The 27,794-nt window shown below is 51.1% G+C and overlaps 1 protein-coding gene across 2 annotated transcripts in view; it reads right to left on the bottom strand.

Annotated features, from left to right (window-relative positions):
- The window catches only part of MYO18B (myosin XVIIIB), a 248,424-nt gene that overhangs the window by 66,280 nt on the left and 154,350 nt on the right, over positions 1-27,794 (bottom strand). For both annotated transcript variants that reach the window (XM_057305965.1, XM_048221462.2), the window contains 5 exons: positions 9,094-9,207; positions 7,994-8,110; positions 5,814-5,897; positions 4,692-4,829; positions 2,096-2,281 (listed from right to left, as the gene is read on the bottom strand). In XM_057305965.1, the coding sequence (XP_057161948.1) occupies positions 2,096-2,281; positions 4,692-4,829; positions 5,814-5,897; positions 7,994-8,110; positions 9,094-9,207 (639 nt within the window). The remainder of the gene's footprint in view (positions 1-2,095; positions 2,282-4,691; positions 4,830-5,813; positions 5,898-7,993; positions 8,111-9,093; positions 9,208-27,794) is intronic.

The raw sequence follows: 27,794 nt of genomic DNA, 5'->3' as shown, positions 1-27,794 counted from the left end.
ATGAGCCTGCTTCTGCCTCTCCCACTCCCCCTGCTTGTGTTCCCTCTCTCGCTGGCTGTCTCTATCTCTGTCAAATAAATAAATAAAATCTTTAAAAAAAAAAAAAAAAAGAAAAAGGCAGAGGGGTATATGAGACACACAGACGCAGAGATGACAACTATATGTAACAAAGGGAGACACTGGAGAGATGTGACCACAAGCCAAGGAATGCCTGGAGCCCCCAGAATTTGGAAAGACAGAGAAGGATTCGCCCCTGTGGAGCCTTCGGTGGGAGGGTGGCACTGCCCACACCTTGGTTTCAGACTCCTGACCTTCAGTCAAATTTATTCTGTGAGAGAATAAATTTCTGTTGCTTTAAGCCACCCAGTTTGTGTTACCTTGTTAAGGCAACCCTAGAAACTACACCACACAAGCACAGATGTGCCAAAATAAAGGGAAGATTTCAGTCTCAGTAAACTTTTGCAGCATCTTGCAATCAAAGCAGAGAATGATGCAGGTTTTGTGTCAGCATACACACAAGCTTTGTGTTTTATAGTTTTTTTGTTTTTCTTTTGATTCCTATATGGGGGTTGCTCTATAATCTTTTCAGTATTTCAGGGCCTTTAAAGATCTTAACCTGTCCCTGGATGTGGGGATAGGAAAGGAAAGGGAGAAGGGGAGGAAGGAGAGGAGAGAGAGGGAGAACAAAGAACAAAGAAAAGAAGAAAAAGCCACTGTTTGATCTGGCCGGCACGCCTGGGTGTCTGGCCAGTTAAAGAAGACATCAGAGGAGACGGGCTGGGATGTTCTCTCGCTCCCAGCCAAAGCGGGTGGGAGGGGACCTCGGCTGCATGAGAAACAGGGCTGGTGAATGAGGAAGTCATCCTGTCAACTGAAGGAAAGAGCCTTTCTCTCTCCCTAGCCATGGGAGGTGGAGAAACTGCCAGTCATGGCACTTGGACTTTGTCTGGGAACCTGGTCTCTGTGCAGAGCCTCACCTCCCCCCACACGACAGCTACGCTGATGGCTTGTCAAGGGCAAAGCTGATGAGAGGGGCCCTGGCTGTGGCAGGCAGTGGCCCGAGAATTACACTTGCTGCAGGCAGACAAGTTGGTGAGACCCGTCACAAAACCAGAGTGGACAGGGCGGGAAGGAGAGAAAGACTGTGATTTAGAGACCTTCTGGCCATGCCTTTGCGGGTGCTGGATTGTCTCAGTGAAGGTTCTCTGGTGGTGGGCAAAGGGGGTGACAGATGTCTCCCAGGTCACGGAAGCAGAAACCTGGAGGCTCAGGGATATCGGACCTCACGGGGGAAAAGGAGGAGCCAGCTCTCTCAGAGGCCCTGTGATCCCTGCAGGAAACTGTCCTCAGAAAAATACAGTGTGTGATGGGGGAGACCTTCCCACTGGACAGGAAACACATTTTTATCTTTTTCCTGCCTTTTTCTTCCCTATGAAATGTAGTAAAATGTCAAACTCTATATTTTCTTTATTTTTTTAAATTATTTTACTTTTTTTTCCCCTGTCCTGATGGGAAACAGATTTTTAAGTGTTGCCTGGACCACGTGAGGAAACAAAGCATGGCTCAGTCGATAAAAGCACAGATTACAGAGTTGGACTGGCCTGGGTTCAAATTCTTCCTAGTGTGTAGCCTTGGGCAAGTGAATGTACCACTCTGAGCCTCAATTTGATATGTTGATGGCCCTTGCCTCAGTTTCCCCATCTCTAAAATGGGGACAGTATTCTGACTTTACAGGGTTGTTAAGGGGATTTTACGATACGCATGGTAAGACCCCATGCAAGGTGCACATTTAATCAGCGTTGGTTCCTTCCTCTTCCCACGAGACTGCCCTGCCTTTGGAGAGATGCATGAGGCAGGAAAATGAAGTTTGTAATCTGAAATGCACACGTGCTGGGCAGCCATCCAGCAGCAGTGAATGCCATTGGTCCACTTTGGGCCCGCCCCCAGAGTCTGCAGCCAATGGCAGCATCGTTTCTCTGCCCATCCCCTTCTGGTTTCTCCCTGCTTCCCAAAGGCCCCAGAGAGCAGCCCCGCAGGAGGCTCCCATTCAGAAATCCTCCATCAGATGAGCCCCAGCGTTGGGGACAGCACTTACCAGCTCCATGCACCTGCGGCTGGCCTCGGCCTCCCGCTGCATGAGCTCTTCCATGTCCGCCTTCAGCTCCTCCAGGCGCCGCTGGTAATACTGGCTGCTCTCGCGTTGCTGGGACTCGGACTTGACCGCCTGCGTGAGCTCCTCGCCCATCTTGATAATACTGTCGCGAAGCCGGATCACCAGGACCTGGAGTCGGAGCGGAGAGCACACATCCGTCTTGTTATTAGAGGCCAGGGGCAAGAGACAGGGGGCTCCTGGCAGAAAAATCCCGCGCTGAGTCTCTGTGTATTTGCATAAGGTCATCAGGATGGTGATCCTGATTTCTGGTACAGAAATGAAGAATACTGTAAAAACCTAGCCAATGATAACGGCCAGACCGAGAGGCAGCCAACCATACAGATGGGCACCCTGGCTTTGAATATGCTCTAGGTTCGAGCCTCACCACTACCTCTTCCTGGCTGTGTGACCTTGGGCAGGTTATTTAACCTCTCTGAGAGACAGGGATGATGATAGCATTGATGACCCCCAGACGCTGTCAGAATTGAAAATGTTAAGTTCCGCAGAAGGCTTAGCTCCATGCCTGGCACACCGAACATTCTAGATAAGCACTGGGATTTATGAATATTTATAGCAGCCCTCATCATTTTATGAAGCTGTGCATTGGGGAGCACACCATGTGGGGAAATCAACCCCTTCCCCAGCATGGGTTTTGGGTTCCCGATTTGTAAAACGAGGAGGTTTGATCAGATAATCTTCCATAAAGGAGCCTCAGCTCTAACGTTCTATGGCATTTTCCCTTTTCTGGGGGGAGAAGCCAAGAGGACACAAGGAAACCGTAGAGGGAAAGGAGCTGTGGACATCACGATTGCTACAGAAAACAAACCCAAGTGCTGTTCTGCAGAATTCATTAGTTGGCCAACAAGCCCGGAGCCAATCGATTCTGATGGGCAAATACTCGAGTGTTGACCTAAAACTGAGCCCGCATGAATATTTCAGGCCCTTGCTCAAGACTCTGAGCCCCTCTCCAGATCAGAGACTGAATAATGGTCTAAAAGAAAAGCTTTACTATTCAATTGCCCTTCGCCTTTCAAATGGAGTTTAGCAACAATTTCAAAGGGCAGCAGGGAGGTTAAAAGGAAGAAGAGCAGTTCTCAAACGGTGTCCCCAAGGCACCTCATCTCAAGGACCCGGGATTCTACTACATGTAAGTCATGATGGCAGAGGGGCGAAAGAGAATTTGGATATAGAATCTGCCACTGAGAGGTTTTTGGTTTTTTTTTTTTTTTTGTAATCGTAATTTTATTTTCTTCTCTGCTATCACTTGACTATGCTAGAATTAAGCTAAAATAACAAACAAAAAATCTGATCGAGCCCAACATTACGCACACTTAAAATGCAGTAGATTAAAGTTCCATGGTGATCTGCGGAGACAATTATGCCTTGAGGGATCCCTTCAGCAATTCTAAGAAGCACTAAGGGTCAAGGCAAAGAAGAATCTTTCTCTGTTCTTGCTATAAAGCATCCTTCTTAGAGACAAAATGCCCAACAGGGGATTGGGAGAATGTTTCCAAGTGAGGAATGCAGCCTCCCATTTCTAGATGCACCATCATCCCGTGGCTAAGCCAGCCAACTGCAGAGAAATTACAGCCTGTGACCAGGGCGGAGGGAACAGGGTCCATCTACTCGTGTCCCTGACATTACTCAGCTGAATCTTGGGCAGGTCACTTGACCTCTCTGCGGACATCTTGTAGTTCATTCGGTGGGGCCAATCCTACCTGCGCCACGGGGCTGCAGCGAACTTCCAGGGGAGTGGCTAATGAGAAATAGCTTTGACAGTGGTGACGCCCACTGGCGGTGGCTTGTGTCACTGGCCCGCAGAGCTAAAGGTCATTGTAATCATTGAACCCCGCCCCAGCCCATCTATATCTTACCTGCTCTTCTCAAGGTCCAGCTGCCATGCCACCTCCTCCTGGAGGCCTCCCTGATACCCAAGCTTGAAAAGACCTCCATCTCCCAAACCTCCCAGCCTTCTCTCCATACTGTGGGTCTTTATGTACATATTTCACCCACATCTCCTACAAAACTCAATGTTTCTGGAACGCAGCATCTGCTCTTTTGTACATCTGCCTCCTCCCTTGCGTGCATAAGTGCATGAGTGGGTGAATGGAGACGGGCAGAACTGGCTTCACGGTTAAAAACGTGGACAGACAGAGGGGTCAAGGTCTGAAGCAAGGGAAAGATCAGAGGAAGAGAAGAAACTTGAGAAAGGAAGGAAGAAAAGACAGAAGGGGAAGATGGATGGAGTGATGGCACATGGCCATGGATGGAGGTGGACAGAGGAGGACGGAGGTGGACGAAGGTGGATGGAGACGGATGGAGGTGGGTAGGCTGGATGGATAGGTACTTGTGGGACCGTGCGGTCGAAAGCAGGCAGAAAGGAGGAATCGGCGGGGAGGGAACACGGATGGGAGATAGAGAAGGAATATGGATCCAGAGAAAGACATGAGCAGGTGGAGGGACGATGGGAGGACAGACAGAGCTTACACAAAAGCCCCACTTCTCTAGGCCTGAGTAATATTTACATGTCCACAAATACCTCAAATCTCTTAATCTGCACTTTCTGGAACTCCGTCTTGTTCTCCAGGTCACAGATGACCGCCTCCTGCCTGCTGACAATGGCTCGGTCCACGGTGGACTGCTCCAGGTACTCGATGCGCATTTGAGCCACCTGCAGCTGGGGGGGACCCCGAGACGTCCATTGACCACCTGCTGGCCCCGAGTCCCAGCATCGAGACACATGCGGGACTCAGCCCCAGATCCATTCACACCGCCTCCTTCTTGGCTCTGGTGATAATGTGTTCAAGGCACAAGCACACTGTCGGTACCCTCACCCCAGCCCCTGCCCCTGGGTCCCAGAGGCTGGAGGTGATGTTTCCTGTGTGTCTTCAGCGTCCAGCATAAGCCTTTCAATCAGCAAGCTCTGGCATCCCAGGACGCAACCAAGAGTGGGCTTGGGAGCCAAGCACGTGCATCAGAGTTCAAAGCCAGGCTCTGCCCCTTTCCAGCAGGGGGTACCCGGGCAGGCCCGTTCCCCCCTTGAGTTCATGCTTTCATTTGTGTGTGTGTGAGGATTGAGGGCAATTAGCACCTGGTATATAATAAGTACCCAGCAGAGGCCTGGCACTGCTCTTATTTTTCTGCTGTTGGTGTTACTCATGCCTGTGGACATTTGCTCGAGGCACCGTCACATCGGCGGAAACCCTAAGCAGGCACACGCAACAGTTCTAGAAGGGCTTTGAGAACTGCGTGGGTAAGAGCAGCCCTCTAGCTAATGAGTGAAATTCAGGGGGGTTTGGAGGAACCCTGGCTTCAAAGGAAGATTTCACAAAGGATGAGGATCTTGTCTCACCCAAACCATCCCTTTCTCCTTGGAAACGTTTCTCAGAGGAAGAAAATCTTGCACGGAATGGCTGATGAGTTTCGCGGTGCAGGGCGCGTGTGGAGGCTGACTGGCCAAAGCAAGAGTCAGTGTGTGTGTGTGTGTGTGTGTGTGTGTGTGTGTGCTGGGTTGTTCTCAATTCATTTGGTGCCCAAGTGAAGTTGAGTGAGTGGACGCATGGATGGGTGGACGAGGGACAGGTCCCAGGATGCAAACGGGGAGGTCCCAGAGAGACCCTGTCCGTTCCTCCCCGCCACGAGGGCAGCTCTGAGCACATACTTGTTCTTGAAGACTGTGCTTCTCCTTCTTGGCTTCCTCCAGCTGCAGTTGCAGTTCTTGGATCTGCCCGATGTCAGCAGCAGACTAGTGAGACCAAAAAAAAAAAAAAAAAAAAAAAAAAAAAAATTCACCCTGAGACTTTGCTGGGAAACTCCTGCTGGCAAGCCCGTCTCCCCACCCCCACCCCCAGATGTCTAAGACTCTCAGAGCCTCCGTGACAATAGCTCGTTCCAGAAAGTTACTGCTCACATCCTCCCCACATCGTCCATCTCGGTGTCTGCTGAGTCACTCCCGTTATGTAAGCCCATGGCTCTGGTCAACTGCCCAGCACACGATCAGACACTCTGGAGAGCCCAGACAGAAATGGGCTGGCCGCGGCACCAGGGCCAGATGGCAGAGGGAAGAGAACTCTTCCCTGGGTGTCAGGTGACTGGGATTCTAGACTTGGATACTGGCTTTGGCTTCTCTGCACCTCAGTATCCCCATCTGTAAAATGGGCTGAGAGTCTCTGTTTAGCTCCTCTACACGGAGTTTGTTCAGAGATGAAGGGAGGCAGTGGAGACTCTAAAGGTCCTTAAAGAAAGTAGAACCAAACTGTTAAGTGTGATCATCTCCGAAGAGAGGGATTCCAGCGGGCAGGAGGGCCCCTCACTTTCTATTTTCCACATGTCTTTATTAAGTAAATTATTTATAACACACATACGAGTATACTGCTTTTGTAATTGATCGAATGCAGAAAGTTCCCTTTGACCCAAAATAAGTGTGAGTCATAAAGGCAGAAGATGGCATAGGCCATTTCTGTGATGGCTGTTCTAATGTCGAGGCTGTAATTGGTTATTTTTGTTATCATTATTCCTTGTTTGGCAGAAATTCCCCCAGATTCTGTCTCTGGAGGATGCATTTGAAGGCTGGCGGACAATGTACCAGGGATCCCCTCTGGGGTACAACGTGGGGAAGACCCTCCTTACTTCTGGAGGGAACTGCTCTCCCCCGTTATCAGAAACCTGCCAGGGATCCCCCTCACTCATCTGTCGGCTCTACCCCAAAGTTTCTGCTGTGCTCCATCCTACCACCGAGCCTCCTGAGCGTGTCCTGGGTCCGGCCGCCCACCCATGTCCACTCTGCCTCCCCAGTACAAGCCAGCTGACCCTCTCCCTCCTACTCTGGCCCCTAAAAAGCTTGCCAATGATTCTCATCACACATAAAATAAAATCCAAAGTCATCTCAGCCTACGAGCCCCTGATCTGGCCCTGCTCTGCTGGCCTCACCGAGCTCATCTTAGGGCCACGCTCCCCTCGCTGGCCTCCTTCCAGCCTCTCAAATGTGCCTTCTTGGGTTCTTTACACTTGCTATTCCTTCTGCCTGGAGCACTTCCTGCAACCCTCACTATTCCACCCAACCTAATTCACTCCTATTCCTCATTCAGATCTCCATCTGAGAGCCACCTCCTCAGGGAAGCCCTCCCTGACCTCCAACCCAGGTCAAGATTCGCAGAACCGTGTTCTTTTCCTTTCTGGACCCTAAGCTCATTTTGCAAGCGCCCCTCTGTTCTGGGTGATTATGTGAGAAGCTCTGCCCAGCCCGTGAAACCGCACGTGAACGCAGGGATGGGATGAGCTTTTCTCAACCCAGTATCCTTGGCATTTTACACAGCACCTAACACATGGTAGGAACACAGTAAATATTCAATAAATGAATGGATATAGACATGGATGGAGAGGCAGATGAATAGATGGAAGGATGGGTGGATAGATGGATGGATAGGTGAGTGGCTGGGTGGGGAGGTGGGTGGAGGGGTAGGGGGATAGGGGAAGGATGTGGTATCTGGGTGGACAAAAATGAGGAGGTGAATGGGCAGACAGAGGAGCAGATGACTGGCGGATGGCTGAATATTTTGATGGGTAGTTAGAAGGGTACGTGGGTGGGTGGACGTGTGGATATGTGCATACATAAATCAAAATTTTTCAAGGTGAAGACGTCTTCCAGGAATGCACACCCATCTGAAGGGGACACCCTCCTCCATTAGGACCGTGTGAAATTTCATCGTTCCTGGCTATCCTTGTGGCATTTATCCCTCCCAGGTCCTAAGACCAGAGATCGGCCCAACCACACCCCCTTCTCGACCTCCGGCACCTGCCCGGCCCAAGGCCACCAAGCCTTCTTCCGCTCTCCATCACTACCTGAGCAATGAGGTCCTTGTGCTTCTGCATGAGGTCGTTCAGGTCATCCTGGTCCTCATCGATGCGTTTCAGCAGATCTGCTCTCTCGAACTGTAGCCGGTACAGTTGCTCATCCACCTGGGGGCGGGGCAGGACAAGGGTGGGGGCAGAGCCGGGGTGGGGGGGAGGGGACAGCAGGGGCCTTGCCAAGAGCAAAGTGGGGGGGTCGCCTGTGGGTGTGTCAGATGAGTGACCATGTACCTGAAAGGAGGGTCATGGGTGTGTCATTGCATGGTGTGTGTGTGTGTGTGTGTGTGTGTGTGTGGGCAAGTTCCTCTTAATCTGGTCCAACAAAATCCGGAACAAAAGGTCCAATAAGGATCTTGAGACAAGCTTCTGCCTATCAATCTGTGCCTATACCTAAATTTTAGGATTTCACATGTAGAGTAAAAAATTTAAGCCCACCTTGTATGCACAGACAAGTGACTTAGAAACGCACACCCAATTTTCACCAGTATATTAGATTCATAATATATGTTCATTTCCCCCCATTCAGTGGCGAGCACATAGTAGGTTCCTAATAGAGGTTCCTAATAGTAGGTTCCACACTCCCTTATAGGAGTGAGCCTAAGTGGGCCCCTGAGAGACACTCTTGTCTCCACGTATAAGAATGAACCCACACTAGCCCAATGATAATGATCAAGTCCCCTATAATGGCAGCGAGCACACAGTAGGACCATAACAGGTGCCCGGGAACCACTTACAGTGGTGAGCACACTGTGGGCACACTCTAGACGTTTTCGTTCCCGTGTAGGGTGCTGAGCAAACAATAGGCTCCTACTGAACACATCCCCACAGTCCTGAGCACACATTAGGTCTACAATACGTTTCCTCGCCTGCCTTTGCAGAGGTGAGGACATAGTTGACCGTCATATATGCCCTTATACCTTTCTAATGCTCAGCTCATAGGAGGACGTCTGTGCTCTCAGAGTGTTGACCCAGGAAGTTCCCAGTAAGTACCCTTGGTCCCTCTTACAACGCTGAGCACACAGTGGGCCTGCGCTAGTCCCCCGAGCCCTGCGCTGGCCCGGGGCCCCACAGTTCCAGGAAGGGACAGGTACCAGGCTCTTGCTCCTGGTCATGTTCTCCAGCTCGCTGTGCATGTTCTCCAGGTCCGCGGTCAATGCCTTCTGCGTCTTCAAAGCGTCCTCACACTTGGCTTCACTCTGCTCCAGCTGTGACAGGCAGGAGGATGAGAAGAGAAGAGCCTCGTGAGGCCCGTGAGGCCGTCTCCTTGAATGCCCTTCCCCTCCGGCCCAGCCCTTCCCCTCCGGCCCAGCCCTTCCCCTCCCGTCCAGCCCCTCCTGGGTGGCAGAATAATTTACAGATGATCCCCATGTCTTCGCAACTATTCATCAACCCACAACGAGGGGAAGCGACTGCGTTTGCATCTGAGGCGGCCGTGTTCTGAGCTACTCAAAATTGAACAGGTATTGTCCCATGAAATAAGGCTTGTCTGCTCCGGTGCCGGGAGCTAGTCCCCAGCTCTGCTCGGAAAATATTTGCTCTCACCCACTTAGTGCATGCAGGGAACAGTCAGCTTGGCTCCTGGCCCCCTGTGGGAGAGGGGGATACAGACAGTGATAGCATGGGAAGGAAGGCGTGGAGACACTGGGAACACAGGATGAGGTCAGGGAAGGCTTCCTGGAAGAGGTGCTCGAAAGTCAATGGGAACTTGCCAAATAGATGTTTCTCTTATTTTTAAAAAAATATTTTATTTATTTGAGAGAGAGAGAGAGATACCATGAGCTGGGGGAGGGGCAGAGGGAAAGAGAGAGGGACAAGCAGACTCCCATCTGAGTGGGGAGTGGGGAGCCCAACACCGGGCTCAACCCCAGGACCCTGAGATCATGACCTGAGCCAAATTCAGACTGAGCCACCCAGACACCCTCAAGTAGACATCTCTTACCCAGGTTTCAGAGTTGTAAACCCCCTTTAAATGGTATGTAAACTATTTGCCATGTGAGCATTTTCTTGAAGATTAAGAGTCACCGACCTCAACTAAGTTTCTCTTGCTCACTCTTTTCTTTCTCATCCATTCACCCACCTGCACACAGCAGGCCTCCTATCTTAGCAAACTGGAGCCTCAGATAGGTCAAGTACTTACACGGCCCCGGAAGCCAGACATTCCCTACCGGAGAAAACCACATCCGGGTACAAACCCTGAATCTATTTGGCAATTGGCAATTTCCCCTTGATTTCCAAACCCAAGAATCTCTGAGTAGAAAACAGCCTCAGAAATCGCCTAAGGAAAATGCTCGGGGCTCAGAGAGGGACAGTGCCATGCCTGAAGTCACACAGCTCAAGGAGTGAAGGCAGCCGCTTGTATTGTCCAGACCAGCAGACTTTCTCACTGCCAGGCCACTGCCCCACCAAAACAGTTAATAATAATAAGGTTGGTGCTCCCAGACAGAAAAAAGTAAAATAAAATAAAAGCAAGGTAGAGTCCCCGTGAAATGACACACATACAGTCTCTGGTCCCTGAGGCCACCGAGTAAGTGAGGGGGCCCCATTGATCTATAAAAGGAAAACAATTGAACCACAGTGGACCCCAGCCCAGGACAACTGGCCAAGGTGGGGGGGGTCTGGGGGTAGAGCCCACCTTGGGATCATTGTCCTCTCCTTCCAAACTGAGCAGAGAATGTCTTCCGCAGAATATCAAGAGCTCAGCCCAGATGTTAGAATCATAATAATAACAACGGAAGGCGGGGAAAATGGGGGTCACCAATATCTCCTGTCAAGTACCACGGGGAAGGTTCTGCTTTCATCTTGACTCGTAATCCTCATCTTTGAGCTGTGAGGTGCCTACTGCTAAAATCCCCATTTTACACACGGGGGAAATGGAGGCCCTAACCTTCTCCCACAGTTTTCTCTCACTAACCTCCAGTTCCAGCCCCAACTCACTGCCAGCAGCCACAATCCACCCCCCACCCCCACCCCTGTTTTCCAAGCCTCCAGGAACAACGTATTCCCGCAGTGGGCTCAGCACAGGGGGGCCCACTTCCCTCGGTGCAGGGGCTGGGACACATGGAGAGCAATGCGGAGCAAGGGGAGCCTCATGGACAGGGCGAATGAGAAGTCAGACACAGGCTTATCTTCCCGCAGGCGACTCCAGGGCTGTTGGCAAGGCGGGGAGGTGGCAAGGAGGGCTCCCTGCAGGCAGAGGCCTCACTAAAGAGAGGCACTTAAGCTAAGACTTGAAAGATGCAAGGAGACAGCCGCGTATAGATTGAGGAGGAGGAAACAGTGCCCTGAGTGGAGGCAGCAGCTGGTGCAAAGGTCCTGAGGCAGGAACAAAAACAAAAGTGAAAATGATGCTGAGGGACAGAAAGATAACCGGTGTGGCTGGACAGCTGTACAGGGAGGGGGAGGGGGGTGGATGCTGAAAGAGTGGCTGGGGTGGGGGGGGCACATTAGTGAGGCTAGTGAGCCGAACGCCAAGTGCAGGTTCATTTTCAGTCTGTAGGGCAACTGCTGATGGAGGGGGCGGGTAGCATGATCTACCCTGGCTGCTGCAGGCAGGATGGGCTCTAGTGGACAAGACTGGAAATAGGGCAGCCAGTGAGGACACCCCGTGGGGTGTGCCAAGAAGAAAAGATCTGGGTGGGCAGGAGCAGGTGGGCCGTTGTGGGAGATGAGGTCAGGTAACTAACAGTGGAAAGGAGGCATGGCACAGGGCCCTGCTGCCAGGCCAAGCTGCCGGGCCCAGGGCCAAGAGGCAAGCGAGAGCCACTGTCAGTAACTGAAAAGTGCAACGACAAATAACGAGGACAGCACTTCCCATCTGCTGAGCTCCTTCTTGGGCTGAGGGTTTTGGCAGCATGATGCCCTGGTCCTCAGAGCCTCCCCGGAGCGAGAAGGCACTATTTGTATCTCCATTTTACAGGTGGTACGTGATGCATAATTAAGAAATGCTCTTTCCTTTCCCCAATCTCCCTGGAGCAAGCAGAGAGCCAGGCAATTCATCCCCGGGCAGAGAGGGACATGGCTGTCGGTGTTATTCGTAGCTCCTTCTGGGTGAGGGATAGGATTATCTCGGCCCTGATGGGTCTTGGCATTAACAGTTGCACCTGCTACTGTCGTTTGGGGACCATTTCCAGGACACTGTGCTCTCTCCATCTTGTTTCCTAAAAGCCCCACAAGACCTCTTGGGAGCAGGGCCCCACCTTTAGGACCACCTGATAGAGGAGGACACCAGGGCTCGCAGAGGGGAAAGGACTTGCCCACAGTCACGCAGCTGGTCAGCGGAGAAGTCTGGCTGGTCCAACCCCAGAGTCCAAGCTCTTTGCTGCTGGGCACCACTGCCCCTCAAGGAAAGCCACTCTCTGGAAGGTCTGGACCACACAGGGAGGATGGATTACAATAAGCGGGAAGCTGAGTTGCAGAGCGAATGATCAGCTCAGTGGCTTGGTGCTATCACGGGAGCCATCCTGGTAGTGTCGTGAGGTCCAGGACCAGGCTGGAGGCTGCTGAACGTGAGGGGGAGCAATGGGAGACAATGGACAGAACTCGGAGGTTGAATCAATGAATCAGTGGGGTGATGCCAAGGAAACGAGCATCATCCCCTATACACAAGTTCATCCCCTAGGGATGAGGGAGGAAACCAGCACTTAACTGACCTTTGCTGAGTGCCAGATCCTACCGTGTGGGGGGGTCAGAGCCTGCGCATGGAGCCAGACCTGGAGGACAGGCCTCTCTCAGCGGGTCTCTTAACCTCACGCCTCAGTGTCCTCACCTGTAAAATGGGGGAGAGTCACACCATAGGATCTGTGTGGTCCCGGGTAGTGAGTGAGTGGAATCAGGGGGTGCTCAGCACCGTGCCTGGCATGGAGAAAACCCTAGTAAAGTAATGGCGGTTGTCACTTTTGTCTGTCTCTTTCCTTAACGGCCTAAGAAGTTGGGGGGGGGGGTAACCCTATCGTAGAGGCCAGGAGAATGAGCCATCAGACTCCCATCGCCGGGATGAGGCAGGGCCTGGGCTCCCACCATCTCAAGGAGGAGTTTCAGGCTTCCTGGCAGACTGGGGCGGGAAGGGGAGGGTGCGAACCCCGAAGCCGTGCCAGCCAGTAGGATCTGGATGGGCCAGGCCAGAACCCCCAACTCTCCCTCCCGCTGCAGCCCCAGGTCTCCACTGGGCAGGCTCCGGGCTGCTGCTGACAAGCCATCTAAATGCCGAGCTTTAAAAATTTCAATTTATTACACTTTAGGGAGCAGGAAGAAATACAGGGCCATCTCGGGCTGATTTTCCATTATGGACGCCCCGCCGTAAGAATAGCTCACCGCACGTTATTTCCATATGGGGGCTGTTTGAGTGACACTTTTATGAAGTCGGGTGGCAAGTCTTGCTGGGGCTGAGATCAGACCCTGTCGGGGGAGCGACCCTGCCCACTGCCTCTTCGCAAATGCTCTCCCTTCCCAGGAGGCGCTCCAGGAGGCGCAGTCAGAGAGTGGAAGGGAACAGGGCAGCCGCGACTCCCCCTCGGGAAAGGTTATCGGGGTCCGCTCTCCAGTCCTCATAGCCAGTGTGGCCATGAGGATCCCGGGGCGGGGGGCAGGAGATGCCTCACATCTTTTGGCTCTGAGTCACTGTCCATCTGCATGGATGAGCCTTCCCGGGGTCCTTGTCAGACCTCCAAGACACAGGGTGGAGAGGGTTAGGGGGATAAAGTCCCTGGTGATTTCCATCTATTTCCAGAGCTGGCATGGTGCTGCGGATAGAGAGGTCAAGTGACTTACTGAGGGTCTTACAAACACTAGGCAGCAGACGTGCAATATGAATCCCGCTCTGAGCCGTTATGCTGCATTCCTTCCAGAACAGTAGTGCCCACGGCAGATGCTTGAGAGGGGAAATTTTGTGATGTGTCTGCATAGTATCTACTCTCCCTTTTTGATAGTGGCACCCCATCCTCCCTGAAAAAAAATATATGTATATATATCCACCCCCCCCAAATGTCCATGTGCTTCTGACAGAGCTGACCCCCCACACACAACTATCAAGTTTCGAGAAGGGCATGTGACTCCACCTAGCCAATCAGAGCACTACTTCCTGTTGGCCAGAGGGCTTCGTTGTGGGGTAACAGCATGGCTGACGCCAGGAGTTTACTGGGACTACAGAAACAAAGTTCATTCTCTGTGATGCAGGATGTAAGCTTGGAGTGTCTGGGGGCCCTCTTTCTAGCAAGAAAGAAAAGATGGCCTAGAATAGAAGGTGACATAGAAGGTGCTAAGGCAGGAAACACAGTCTCAATGACATGGTTGGAACACCTAGATCCAGCCAAGCCTGAAGGCCGTTTTCACCTCAGAACTTTTCAGATATTTTGGCCAATGACTTCCCTTTCCCCGCTTGAGCCAACTGGAGCTGGATGGCCGGAAGCCAGACACAGAATGAGTGAACGAGTCAGAGGAGATAGTACGAGCACAGTGTCAGCCACAGAGTAAACACTCGAAACCACGGCTGATAGTGTTTGTTGATCCTGTCCTGCCAAGGATGTTGGATCAACGTAGCTCCATCCAAAACCCTGTGGTAGAATCACAATCATTCACTCTTTATCTATTCTGTGTATGGATCCCTCCCCATAGGGAGATAAACATCGCCCCTTCCTGATTGTTCAATGGCAAAAAGAGGAGGGAATGAGAGTTCTCCCACACCGACTCTATGAGGCACCGTGGGGGCCACTCACTGTTCATTATCACTGTGGCCCACAGCAGCCCTGCACGGCAGGGATCAGCCCACGTTGTGTTACAAAAGAGGGAACCATATGCCGGGCAGGAGAGGGGACTTGCCGGGGGTTAGACTCAAGTCAATGGGACTCCGAGCCTGTGTTTTCCTGGGTCCCCACACAGCCCACTCTGCACACAAGCCTTTCCCTCCCGCTGAGTTCATCCCGAGGCATTCTCTCTGCAACATCCCCCTCCTTTCATTCCCCGGGAGGGCAATTGAGATTCCCATCACATAGACGTCAACTACAGCCCGATGAATAGCATTACTTTTCTATGCAAAGCCATCTGCCTGCTTAAAATACCTGGTGAAAATGTTTGCTTTGGGCTTATTAAGCTACTACATGAGTGGGCTAGACATATGGAATGAGGCAGCCGAGAGGGAAAATGCTGGTATTTCAACGGAGCAATTAGAACCCTGATTTCTGGGTCTGGCTGAACGACGCGGAGAGTTTAAGGATCCCGCATCACATGCCATGGGGAAGCGTTCTAAGAAATGGTGTCACCGGCGGGCTAATCTCAACACTTTCCAGGCCTCAACATCCGTCAGGGCACTCGGAAGAATTAACCTTCAGTAGGAAGGCCTTCCCTGAAGGGGATTACCAGCATCTCAAACTATAGAGGGCCCTGATATCAAACAAATTTATTAAATGCACACATATTAAAAATGTCAGGCCAGTTCCACCCATGGTCTCTCCGGCTCAGAATTCTGATGACGGGGGGCCCCAAGGGGAGATTTCCTTAGACCATCTGGTGGTTACTCTCTGTGGCCTTGATCGAACCATTTGAGCATCTATTAACCATTCCATCGTTTTCCTTACATTGTGCTAGCGGATTTATAGATGCATCGAAGTGCTTTCTGAGTATTTACTGTTTCCATCTTCTTCAGAGTCAAAATAATCATTATCCGTAGCAGAATAATCGTAGCTACTCTCCGAATGCGTACGACTGAATAAGTTATTTGCAACACGTCACGATTCTGTGAAGTGGGTACTTTCATCACCGTTTTAGAGATGAAAAATTGAGGCTCAGAGAGGTTAGTGAGCTTGTCAAGATCACACAGCTTCTAAGTGGTGAATGGGGCCAGGACCTGAACTGAATTTTAAATCCACAGCATTTTCCCGTAAGCCCTGTGGCATGGGTTTCCCACCTGCTGAGTAAACCAGACAGCCTTTTCCTTGTTTATTTCTTTGAGGGTTTAAGAGTCCCTCCTCGGAGACAGAGGGTAACTACACTTACTGTAGTGAGCATTTCGCGATGCCCATAACTGTCGAAGCGCTAGGTTGTACACCTGCAACTAACATGATATTAATGTATATACTAACATAATTGCATGTCAACTCTACTTGAATAAAAATGAAATTGAAAAAAAGAGTCCTTCCTAATTTTGTGTTATAGGGTCTCAGGACTGCTCTGTTACTACGTGACTGAACGGACTTCAAGAATTTCCTTCCTTTTTTTTCTATTTATTTTTTTTATTATGATATGAACAACAATCTCTTTCCTGACCTCACCTCTGGTGGCCATGAATTTGGAGCATACCGATGTTCTCCAAAGAGAGAAGAAAAACAAACGAATGAAAACAAACCTTGGAAAAGCAGGATAAAATACACATAAAACACCCTCCCTGCTCCCATCCTATCATGCCCTCATTTTTATCCTATTTCCAACACCCCGTTGCTCCAGCACTCCATGGCTCCCCTAAAGAGTGCAGCATTTGAGTGCCTCCCTGTCTGTCTTCTCACTAGACAGTGAGCTCCCAGAGGCCACCTGGGGCTTGCTCCCCTCTGGGTCCCCGCATGGTAGGGGCTCCACGCACATGCACTGAGAGGACCAGGGGAGGAGGTCAGCTCAGCGCATCACGAACCTGTCTTGGTCGGCGGGGCTGCCTGCGTCTGCAGCCCGAGCTGCTCACTGCCCATGCTGCCGGATCCAGCCCCGAACACCCCCTTGGGAAGCCAGCCCCTGTCTGGCCATCCCCGGCTTTCCCCGAGGGCAGGTCTCTGACCCAGACACTGGTCACTGTCCAGACAGCCAGCTCCACGGGAAGGACAAGGGGCCGGCCACGTGGGCAGGAGCCTCCCCTGCAGGAGGAAACGACCCAGCTAGGGAGAGTGACCACAGACTCATTCAGCAAACCTCTAGGGGCTGGATCTCGAGTCCAGGCTTGAGCTCCCGGTAGGGGGGTGAGCTTCCTGCCACCCTGCCCCACCACACTCACTTAACCAGAACACGCAGCTAACCAGAACACTCTGCCTGACCAAGTGATTTTATTTTATTATTTTTTAAATTTATTTTTAAAAATTTAAAAAGATTTTATTTATTTGTTTGACAAAGAGAGAGAGCACAAGCAGGGGGAGCCGTAGGCAGAGGGAGAGGGAGAAGCAGACTCCCCACTAAGCAAAGAGCCCAATGCGGGACTCGATCCCAGGACCCTGGGATCAACTGAGCTGAAGGCAGACGCTTAACCGACTGGACCACCCAGATGTCTCTATGACCAAATGGTTTAATTAAATTAATTTATTTATTTAAAGATTTTTTTATTTATTCATTTGAGAGAGAGACAGAGAGAGAGAGAGAGCACAAGCACGGGGAGAGGCAGAGGGAGAGGCAGACTCCCAGCTGACCTGGGAGCCTGACATGGGGCTTGATCTCAGGACCCCGGGTTCGTGACCTGAGCCGAAGGCAGACGCTTAACCATCTGAGCCACTCGGGCGCCCCTATGACCAAGCGCTTTTAAATTTGGATTCCAAGATATCTGAGACTGACCAAGTGGCTTACCTTACTCTTAAGAGCTTCTGCTCACAAAATGATACAGCTAAGAGAAGGCAGCAGTATACCCGAAAGTTTGTCCCCAAAGTGGGAGAAAGTCTTTGCAAGATACAGAACTAGCAAAGAGCTTACACCCAGAAGAGCCTACAAATCACTAGGAAAAATAGCCAACAGTTTGGAAGAGGAACGTACGGCTTCATCGGGCAGAAGTAGCTCTCCAAATGGCCAGTCTACCTTGGAAAGGCAATCCACCTCTCCACTACTACAGGGCGATCAAGATGGAACCCCAGGACACCTCCTCCTGCAGAACGGCTAACATGTGAATAACAAACAAGCCCAGGGGCTGACCAGAACGGGACTCCGGTAGGACGCGTGTTCCACTGGCTGGAGTAAAGGCGTCTACAGACACTTGGCAGAACCACGCGGCTACCTCCACCACAGTTCAAGAACCGCCCAATGGTTACAGCAGCAAGGTCCACCACAGCCAAACTATGGGAAGAGCCCAGATGTCCATCGACAGATGAGTGGATCAAGAAGATGTGGTCTATATAAACAATGGAATATTACGCAGCCATCAAAAATGAAATCTCGCCGTTTGCAAGGACGTGGATGGAACTAGAGGGTATTATACTAAGCGAAATCAGTCAATCAGAGAAAGACAATTATCATATGATCTCACCGATCCGTGGAATTTGAGAAACAAGGCAGAGGATCATGGGGGAAGAGAGGAAAAAATGAAACAAGACGAAACCAGAGAGGGAGACAAACCATAAGAGACTCTTAGTCTCAGGAAACAAACTGAGGGCTGATGGAGGGAGAGAGGGGTGGAAGCGATGGGGTGGCTGGATGGTGGACACTGGGGAGGGTATGTGTTGTGGTGAGCATGGTGTATTGTGTAAGACTGATGCATCACAGATCTGTACCCCTGAATCAAATAATACATTAGATGTTAATAATAATTAAAAAAAAGAAACACGTGTACCACGATTCAGAGATACAACACTTCTAGGTCTACAGCCTACAGAGATGCACACACATGCACTTCCCTCTCAAATAAAATAACACGGGAAAAAAGTGTGCATAGTAGCTGTATCCTTAATCACCAAAATCTAGGTGCAACCTACGTGTCCATTGAGCAAAATGGCTCAATCGTGATATAGTCTCAGGAATAGCAAGGACGATGACCTAACTACTACCTACGATGGATAATATTAGTCAGTCTTGTATGTATCAATGGAGGAAAAAAAAATAGCAAGACCCAGGCCAGAACACGGGAACAGTACAAATTCATCTGAGGAGCCACAGGAGCGGATAATCGAGAAAAGACACTCAAGCTGGCATCTGGTTCATCACCTCCTCCCCTAAACCTCCCAGCACCTTCCTTGATCTTCCTCACAATTAGTCGGTGCTGGTGACACTGGTCCTATGATGGGCAGCTCCCCCCTGTTTGCCTGGGACTTCTCTGCTTTTAAAATCAGAAGTCCTGTGTCCCGGGAACCACTCTCAGACCTGCATAACATCCAAAGGTTCTGGAATTCCAAAGACGGAGGCTCGAATTCCAGTTCCCCCAAATGGAAGAGCAAACACAATTGCCCTGAACCTGCCCCAAATGTCAGCATCCGAAAGTACAGAGAAAGAGAGACGGAGGGTCTACAGCAAACTGAAGGCAAGTGCTTTTGCCTCCCAGGTTGGATCCTGAACGTGGAGAAAAATCACTACGAGGAACATTAATGGGGCCAGAGGCAACATCTGCATTGTCAGCAGGTAAGATCGGGGGGTTGGCAAACTTTTTCTTCAAGGACCAGAGAGTAAATATGTTTGGCTTTGCGGGCCAAGAAGAAAAAAAATGAAGGATAGATAGAGAGATGCTATCCTTATGTAACCACTTTGAAATGTAGCCATTTAAAAACATGAGAACCATTCTTAGCTCTCAGGCTGTGACAAAACACACACACACACACACACACACACACACAACAACAACAACAAACAAAACAATAAAAACCCCAAAAGCAGACAACAAGAAACAGGCCGTTGGATTTGGGCTGGATCCGGCCTGTGGGCCATAGTTCATTGACCCCCGAATTCGAATACATGGGATCAGTGTGAAATTTCCCATTCTGATGAGAGCAAAAGGGCATCATGTTCGTAACTCTTTTCCCGATAATTCAGGGAAAGGTAATTTGGAGAGAGGATGATAAAGCAAATGTGGTAAAATGTTGCAGATTGGTGAATCTAAACGAAGGCTAAACACGGATCCTCTGAACTATTCTTGCCACTCTAAGTTTGAAATTCTTTCAAGATACGTTATTTAAAACACACACACATAACACACAAGCCAGTTCCTTCCCAACCCTGTGACTCTGGGCAAGTCTCCTATATGCTGAGCTTCCTCCTGCATAAAAGGAGCATAACACTACGTGCTTCCCAGGGAGACCCAGGGCCCATCCTGTGAGTCCCTACCCACCCGCAAAGCACCTGCCGTCCGCAGACCCACTCCTACACTCTGGCCCCAAATAGAAAAGGCCGTGCTCACATGGTGTTCACTACATTCAAGTGGGTTGAGGGGCTCAAATGAAGTCGTGGCATGTAAGCACTTGGCCCCATGCCTGGTACAGCGTAAACAATGGTTCTTTGCCATCGATATCATCATCGTTAAGAAGGCTGTGATTACCCGGGGGGATGGCTGGCTGCTCTAGGGCCTGGCCCTCCACAGCGCTCAATGGTAACAGGTCCTTTTGGGGAGACGTATAGACGTCACTCCCCGCCTACGTGAAACCAGTCGGCCCTCACTGCATTTAAAACAGCATTGCAAGTGTCAATATTGGTGGGGTGAACAGGCTCGCAATAACCATGTCCTCACCCAATTACAATTCGGTTTTTATCTCCTCCGGCAGGAGGTTATGTTAATATTGAATCAATTCACTCCAACATCATCTTTAAAAAGGAAAAAAAAATAGTCTCTTCATATAAAATCCCCAGGCCACCTGTCCTGCGGTTCCTGGCTGGGGAGAAGCATTCCAAAGGTGCTCACTCACACAAAAGACTCCCATCAGAGTCATCTTCCCAGAGCGGATTCATTATTTTCAATGTCTCATGGAAGCATGGGTGACACGTGGTGACAAATGTCCCGACTAAAGGCACTGGGGAGGAGTCAAGGGTTATCAGTCTTCTGCGCGCTAGCAGCGGGAGCTCGGGCTGTTGTCTAACCCCGGCTGGGAGTTCATCGTGTACAAGACACACCAGGCCCAGTGGGCCCACCGGAAGGAACGCTGAAGCTGAGCCTACGGGAGCATCGCCCGGTGGAAGGGCCTACGGGAGCATGCGGGGCTTTCCAAAGGGACGCGAGGGCCCAGAGGGGGCAGAGGGCCAACAGGAGATACATTCATGGTCCGGGGTAGCGCATGCTAAAATCCCAGCTGTTGAAGTCTCTGGGTTCAACTCCCGCCTTCATCTCTTAACACCTTCGTGACTTTGGACAAGTCTCTCGGTACTTGCACTTAGTCCGGTCCTCACCTTTGAAGGAGCTGGAAGGTAAATGGGGGACCCAGGCAAGCAAAGGCAGTGACTGTGAGAGACTGATGTGTACTATTCTAGACCAAAACCCAGGAGACGGGGAGAGAAGGGAGGTGGGCCCTCACCCAGCCCGTGGGGGTCAGAGATGGCTTCCAGAGATGATGCCCAAACCCAGGCTCAGAAGAGAACTAGATCTTCCGCAGGCCAAGAGGTTTCAGAGGGGAGAAGCGAGAGGCCACAACCTGGGCAAAGGTGGGAAGGTGGGGACAGGTGTGAGGGACCCCAAGCTGTCCCTTAGCGGCTGGTCAGAAGTGTCAGGGGCACGGGAGCCAGATTCTGCCTCTGTAAGGGTCGCATTGGGGAACCCGCACCGTATTCTGAGGGCAATGGGATGCCACTGATAAATCCTGAGCACAAAGAGCCAAGATTGTACATAAATTTTAAAAAATTCTCTCTCCAGGGGCACCTGCGTAGCTCAGTCAGTTGGGCATCTGACTCTTGATTTTGGCTCAGGTCATGATCTCAGGGGTTGTGGGATCCGCGCTGGGTGTGGAACCTGCTTGGGATTCTCTCTCTCTCTCTCTCTCTGCCCCCGCCCCCCAAATTCTCTCTCCAATGATCAGATGGAAGTGAGATGACTTGCACAAGACCAGGGGCCAGCAGACAGGACAGAACCCCAAATGAGAGCTCGGGGTGGTGGCGGAGGAGGGGGGAGAAGGGAGCGGACGGACCGAAGAGCTGTTGAGGGGAACAATGACGAAGAGTCGGTGGCAGCTCTGTGCTCAGCCAGAAGGTATGAACACACGCCCAGCTTGAAGTAAGTAAACACAAGGGCTGGGCGGCGGGGAGAACCTCCGTTTAACAAAAAGCAAATACCATATTTCTTTGGGGGAAGAGACAAAGGTCAAAAGCATGCATCAAATGAAGGGTGGGGAAAAAAAAAAAAAAGCAACCGCTGCCCTGGCGAAAACGTCCTCTTCCGCTTTCCCATTGGAGTCAGGTGCCAGCATCTGCTCCTCACAGATGTTATTTATGCATGCCGATTATCTCAATTATAGATCTTCGTTGTTGGGATTGCTTCTGTCTCCAGATTAGTTTGTTTCCAGTGGAAACGTTCCAGGGGAATTAATTAGTAATTGGCTCCTAAGGAACAGGTGTCATCAGAACAACCCCACACGTTGCCTTGCCTACCCGTTCTGCGAGGCCTTGTAAAATTGTGTGCCCAGGAACCCGTCTTCCAGCAGCCAACACCTGTGATGGGGACATGGGGGCCCATGGGGAGCTCTCCATTTTAAAAGTCATTGTCTTAGGATTTCTCATTTAGAGAATTCTTTCAAATCCGTGGCCCAGTGTGCTTTCTACTGGCCCCATAACTGGGAAGATCATTCCCCTTTTTCGGTGAGGCAAAGGGGGCCCAAGGGCAGGGTGATTTGCTCAAAATCACACAGCTAATTAGGTCGCAGAGGTAGGATTTGAACCCCAGAGGGTCTACCTTGCCTCTAGGAGCCTTCCACGCGTTACGACAAGGGTCTTAAACTGCAACTGTTATCTGAGATACAGCCAAGGCTCCCAACAGAGGGAAACTGGGTGGAATGAGCCAAATAATTCTCTTGAGGTTCTAGATGGTGGGACAATGGGCAGAGAGGATGTCCCTAAAGGGCAGCATCCAGATATTCTGGAAGATACTCTGTCTAAGGGAACTCTCCCGCGCTACTGATTGAGCCCAACACGGGGTCCATCAGGGCTTCAGCTGGGACTTGGCATCCTCCCATGTTTTACAAGCACTTCCGATGACACCCATCTCTGCTCCGTAACTCTCTATGGCTCCCCATAGCCAAACCATTCCTGAGCCACCTCCGGTCTCAGCTACCAACATCACCCTCTCTGCTCTTACCCCCGCACACCTGGTACTCCAGCAACACCACGTCAGGAGGCACACGCTCCCTGTCTCCACGTGCCTCTATCCCTTTATGCTCTGTGGCGTCCTCCCCCTAACCAGCAATTCATTTCCACCTTTAAAGAGACAGCTGAAGCCGCCAGCCCCTCTCCCCCAGCTACGTTAAGGGCATCCTCTTTAGCTAACTGTCCCTCCTTCCCCCAGTAAGGAGCTTATCAGTCTGCTTGGCAAGAGTCTGTTCCTCGCAGACTGGGAGCCCCTCGAGGGAAGGGGCCGTATGGTCCCCTCCTTATTCCCACAGCAGCCTGGCCTCCAATCTGTCCCAGAGTGGGGACCGTATCAGTATCTGCTGAATGCAAGAAGTTCTTTAACAGCTGCATTCCAACAATTCCCTCATCCGTGCCCTGAGAGAGGAAACCTTCCTCTGGGTTCTCCGGCGCCACGGTTAGCGAGCTGTAAGGGCTGCTGGGAGTGTTTCCTGTTTCTGAAGCCCCTCCCTGGCCTGACCTCATCAGCCCCCCACAAGTGCTGGGCCATCAGGCAAATGCAAACACTCCACTTCGAGAAAAAGTCTCTGGGAGGTCACATTGCACACCAAAGGTCACAAGATTCCCAGGGGCCAGATTCAGTCCTCTGGACTCAAACTTAATTCATTTTAAAAAAGCAGAACAAAGAACTATCACACTAAAATAAACTCACAGTTTTTCCGTCTGCAAAATGGACATGTTGCCAATGGACTTGAAAGGGAGTTTCGAGAGATAAATGGGGCCCACCATTGCCAAATGCTGGTCCTAAGACCAGCATCCAAATTCTCCGATAGGATGGCTTAAAAAGGTAGATACTAGGTGCCAACCCAGACTTAAGAAAAACAGGGAAAAGACTATCTGGGGGTGGGAACTGGAATCTGTGATTTTTAAATGGTGCTTAAGTTATCTGATGTACAGTCAAGTTTGGGGATCCCAAGACACCAAGGAAAAGCCTGGTACATTGTAGGTGCTATGCTAACGTAGGTCCAAATGTTAACAGGACCCCCTATTATACCAACCAAGTTGCACGGGCACAGAACTGTTGGCATCCACAGCTTTCAGAACACAACGCTGTGTGCCCTTGGGTAAGTTACTCAACCTCTCAGAGAAGGCTTCTTTATTACTCAAATGAGTTAAAAATAGAAACAGGCACCTCCTTCAGTGACGGTGAGGATTAGCTAAATACCGCACTTCCTGCAGCCACGAGAACATCTACAAGTCCCAGGGCCTTCAAACCAGCCCGAAGTTTGTCCCTCTAGCCAGTTCCGTCACCACTTAACCCAGATGACCATTTCGTCCCGCCTCGAAGGGTCCATGGCCGCCTAATGGCATCATCATCCCCTCCGCATCCATTCTCGGCACGGAAGAGCGATCCTCTAAACCGTGAATCCGATTACGTCACTCTCTGCTCCGAACCTCCCAATGGCTCCACACGACCCATGGCATAAAATCCCCACTTGCTTCTCCCTCTCCCGGGGTGGTTTAGCTGACCACCCAAGCTACACGAGACCCCTTGCAAGTCCCTGTTCCAGAACCTCGTTTATTTCCTTCAATACCCATATTAAAGTGTGGGATGTTTCTACTTATTTGCATCATTGCCTGCTTGTCTTCTTTGCCATCAGATCTAAGCTTCAGGGCACCTGGGTGGCTCCGTCCGTTAAGCATCTGCCTTCGGCTCAGGTCATGATTCCGGGGTCCTGGGATCGAGCCCCGCATTGAGCTCCTTGCTCAGTGGGGAGCCTGCTTCTCCCTCTCCCTCTGCCTACTGCTCCCCCTGCTTGTGCTCTCTCTCTCTCTGTCAAATAAATAAAATCTTTTTTTAAAAAAAAGATGCTAGTTTCATGAGGGAGGGTATCTGTTTGACTAACCATTATACACCCAGATGGAGCATATCACCTGGCACACAGTAGGTGCCTCATAAATCATGAAGGAAGGAAGGAAGGAAGGAACGTATGAACAAAGTTGTTCAGTGCCAGACCCAGCACTTACGCCACAGTCGGCAGCAAAGTTAGCTCCCTCTCCCTTCCCCCTCCTGTCTGCTCTCCCCTGCCTCTGTCCCTGGAGCCTTCAGGTAAAGGACAAATACCTTCCCTGGGAGAGGAAACACAGTGATGCCCAATGTCATCACCGCTTTATTTGATTAGCTCCGACTCCGGCATCCGGGACACGTGTGCTGGGAGTCAAAGCGACTGTACCCTGACCTCTGGTCCACGCGATCCCATCCTTATAACGATTTCCATGACAACAGCAACAGAAAGCCAAGGCTGTGAATTCCCTTTGATAGGAGCCGGATGCAGAGATGGGGAAGAAGGACTTTCAGAAGAATGAAGCTCTTTGATTCAGCTCGAGGCGCCTTCATGAAATACCACTATTTTTCAAGAACACACATTTTAACCCTGCAGAGGACGGTTCCTCATGAATACTTAAAAAAGGAAGAAGAGGAAGGCACAAAACCATCACGGTTCCTTTTCAAAAATAATCACCTATAGGGGGAGGGAACAGGGAGGCTGCGGCACTAGGAATATTTGGGGGGAGGCAGGAAGAGCAAAGGGGCTGCATGAACCCAAGAGGCCTGGCCCCTGACCAGGTGCTCCGATATCTTTACAAAGTCAAAAGGCTAAGGGTCTTCCACCCATGTGGACAGCCAACAGACAGGCCAAAGAACCCCTAGATTCTACAATTAGAATCATGAGCCCCGGATATGAATCCCAGCCCTGCCACTTAGCTGCTGTGTTGCCTCGGACACATCACTTTCCAGCTCTCAACAGGATTTCCCCATCTGTAAAATGGGCACATGTGAGAGGGTGTGAGGATTGAGGGAGGGGACGCACAGATGCCCAGGTGATTCTAGTTTTCTGACATGGCCATGAAGAGAACAGAGTGATCAACTGTCCTGGTTTGTCCAGGCTTTGCCCAGGACATGGGACTTTCAGCCCTAAAACCAGGACCATCAGGGACAAGCCAGGATGGTTGGTCACCCTAGCAGAGCATGGCTGCGAAACAAAGAAACTGCTAAAACTCAGAGTGATGGAGAGAGACGAGCCCTTCAGGGAGCCTCTGGGGTACTCTCTCCAAAAACCCACCAATCTGGTCCAATCATGAGAAAAGCATCACAGAAACCCAGATTGGGGGGACACTATCCAGGATACCTGGCCAGTACTCCTCAAAACTGTCAAGGTCATGAAAAGCAAGGCAGGACTGGGAAACTGTCCCAGACAGAGGAGACTGGGCAGGCAGGATAAGCAAACACAGGGTCGTGCCCTGGGATGGATCCTGGAACAGGAAAAAGAATTAATGGAGAAACTCATGAAATCTGAACCAAGCCTAGAAAAAAAAAAAACGGGGGGTAGGGGGTTTCTCCTGTAGCCTATAATCTCTACCGGAAACCTTTCATTTTACAGACGGGAAACTGACACCAGACACGGGAAGTGAAGAAGGTTCTAGATTCAGTATCTAGAGTCAGCCGCCTCCCACTGCCTTCCTGGGAACCTGCCTTGTAAGCTCCAGAAGGAAGAGAGAAGAGCATGGTTTTGGAGTCAAGGAATGCAGGTTCAAGGCCCAGCTTTGCCTTTCACCAGCGGTGTGACCTCAGGCAAATCTCTCCCCCTCTCTGTTCCCTGGTTTCCTCATTAGGTGAATGAGCCCATTGAATTCAACAGGCAGGTGTTATTCAGTATTTATTACATGCCGTGGGCTGGGCGGCCATCATCAGACACGAATAAAGCCTAGTCTTGCCATCAGGAAATATATTGTTTTGCCTAAGAGTCCAAAACTACAGATAACCCATCTGGCTTCTGGGGATAGTCTCTGTGAAGATATACACACACGGCCATGTGGCAGGGCTGAGGCCGCGTGAGAGAAGGCCAGAGAAGGAGGAAGAAGGGAGAGCAACCTCTGAGAAGGTGAGATGGAGAAGGCAGCGGGAAACGCCTTCCATCTCCCCACCCCGGGCTTCAGCGCCAGTGGCTTATCCGCGGGAGGCGTGGGTTAGAAGGAACGCCAAACCCGCGGGCGCAACATCCCCAGTGGGGCTCTGAGCTTCCCTGCGTTGTTTCCAGCTCCCTGTGGGGTTGGGTAGCAAGTCCTGAGTCCCCACTCTGGGACCTCCCTCCCCAAGTCCCTCACCCCTCTGTGGGGTCCGACCCACTCACGTCTCTCCACCCCTGCCGCCCTGGGCTGCGCTGTCTGCACTTGGCACAGCCCGAGCCCGTCCCACCTCCCAAGGTCCTTGGCTTCTGCCTGGCCTCCGGTCCTCCTCCATAGCAGCCAGGGAGGGTGGAGCCCTGAGTTTGAATCCTGCCTCTGGCACTTTCTAGCTGTGTGACTTTGGGTGGGTCTCCTCCCCTCTTTGCCACCTCCCTTGGGAAAGGGAGATGAGGATTCTCCTGTCCCTTGGCTCTCCGGAGAACTCGATGGGCCATCTTTTTTTTTTTTTTTTAAAGATTTTATTTATTTATTTGACAGAGAGAGACAGCCAGCGAGAGAGGGAACACAAGCAGGGGGAGTGGGAGAGGAAGAAGCAGGCTCCTAGCAGAGAAGCCCGATATGGGGCTCGATCCCAGAACACTGGGATCACGCCCTGAGCCAAAGGCAGACGCTTAACGACTGAGCCACCCAGGCGCCCCTCGATGGGCCATCTTGTATAACGTAAGTGGGACGTGGTGGGCGCTCCAGGAGGTGACAGCCGGAGATCAACTTCACAATCATTCTGATTGGTGCTGTTGGTGGTGGTGGTGTTTGAGCTTTGCTTTGATAGCACAATTACTGGTTCCTTTGTACCCTGCCTAGGCGGCCACCACACACACATGTGCGCACGTGCCTGCTGCACCCTGCC

This window comes from Ursus arctos, unplaced genomic scaffold, assembly GCF_023065955.2.
Source record: "Ursus arctos isolate Adak ecotype North America unplaced genomic scaffold, UrsArc2.0 scaffold_34, whole genome shotgun sequence".
Lineage (NCBI taxonomy): Eukaryota > Metazoa > Chordata > Mammalia > Carnivora > Ursidae > Ursus > Ursus arctos.
Note: the sequence above shows the minus strand (reverse complement) of the source record. Positions and strands in the feature narration are given on the sequence as shown.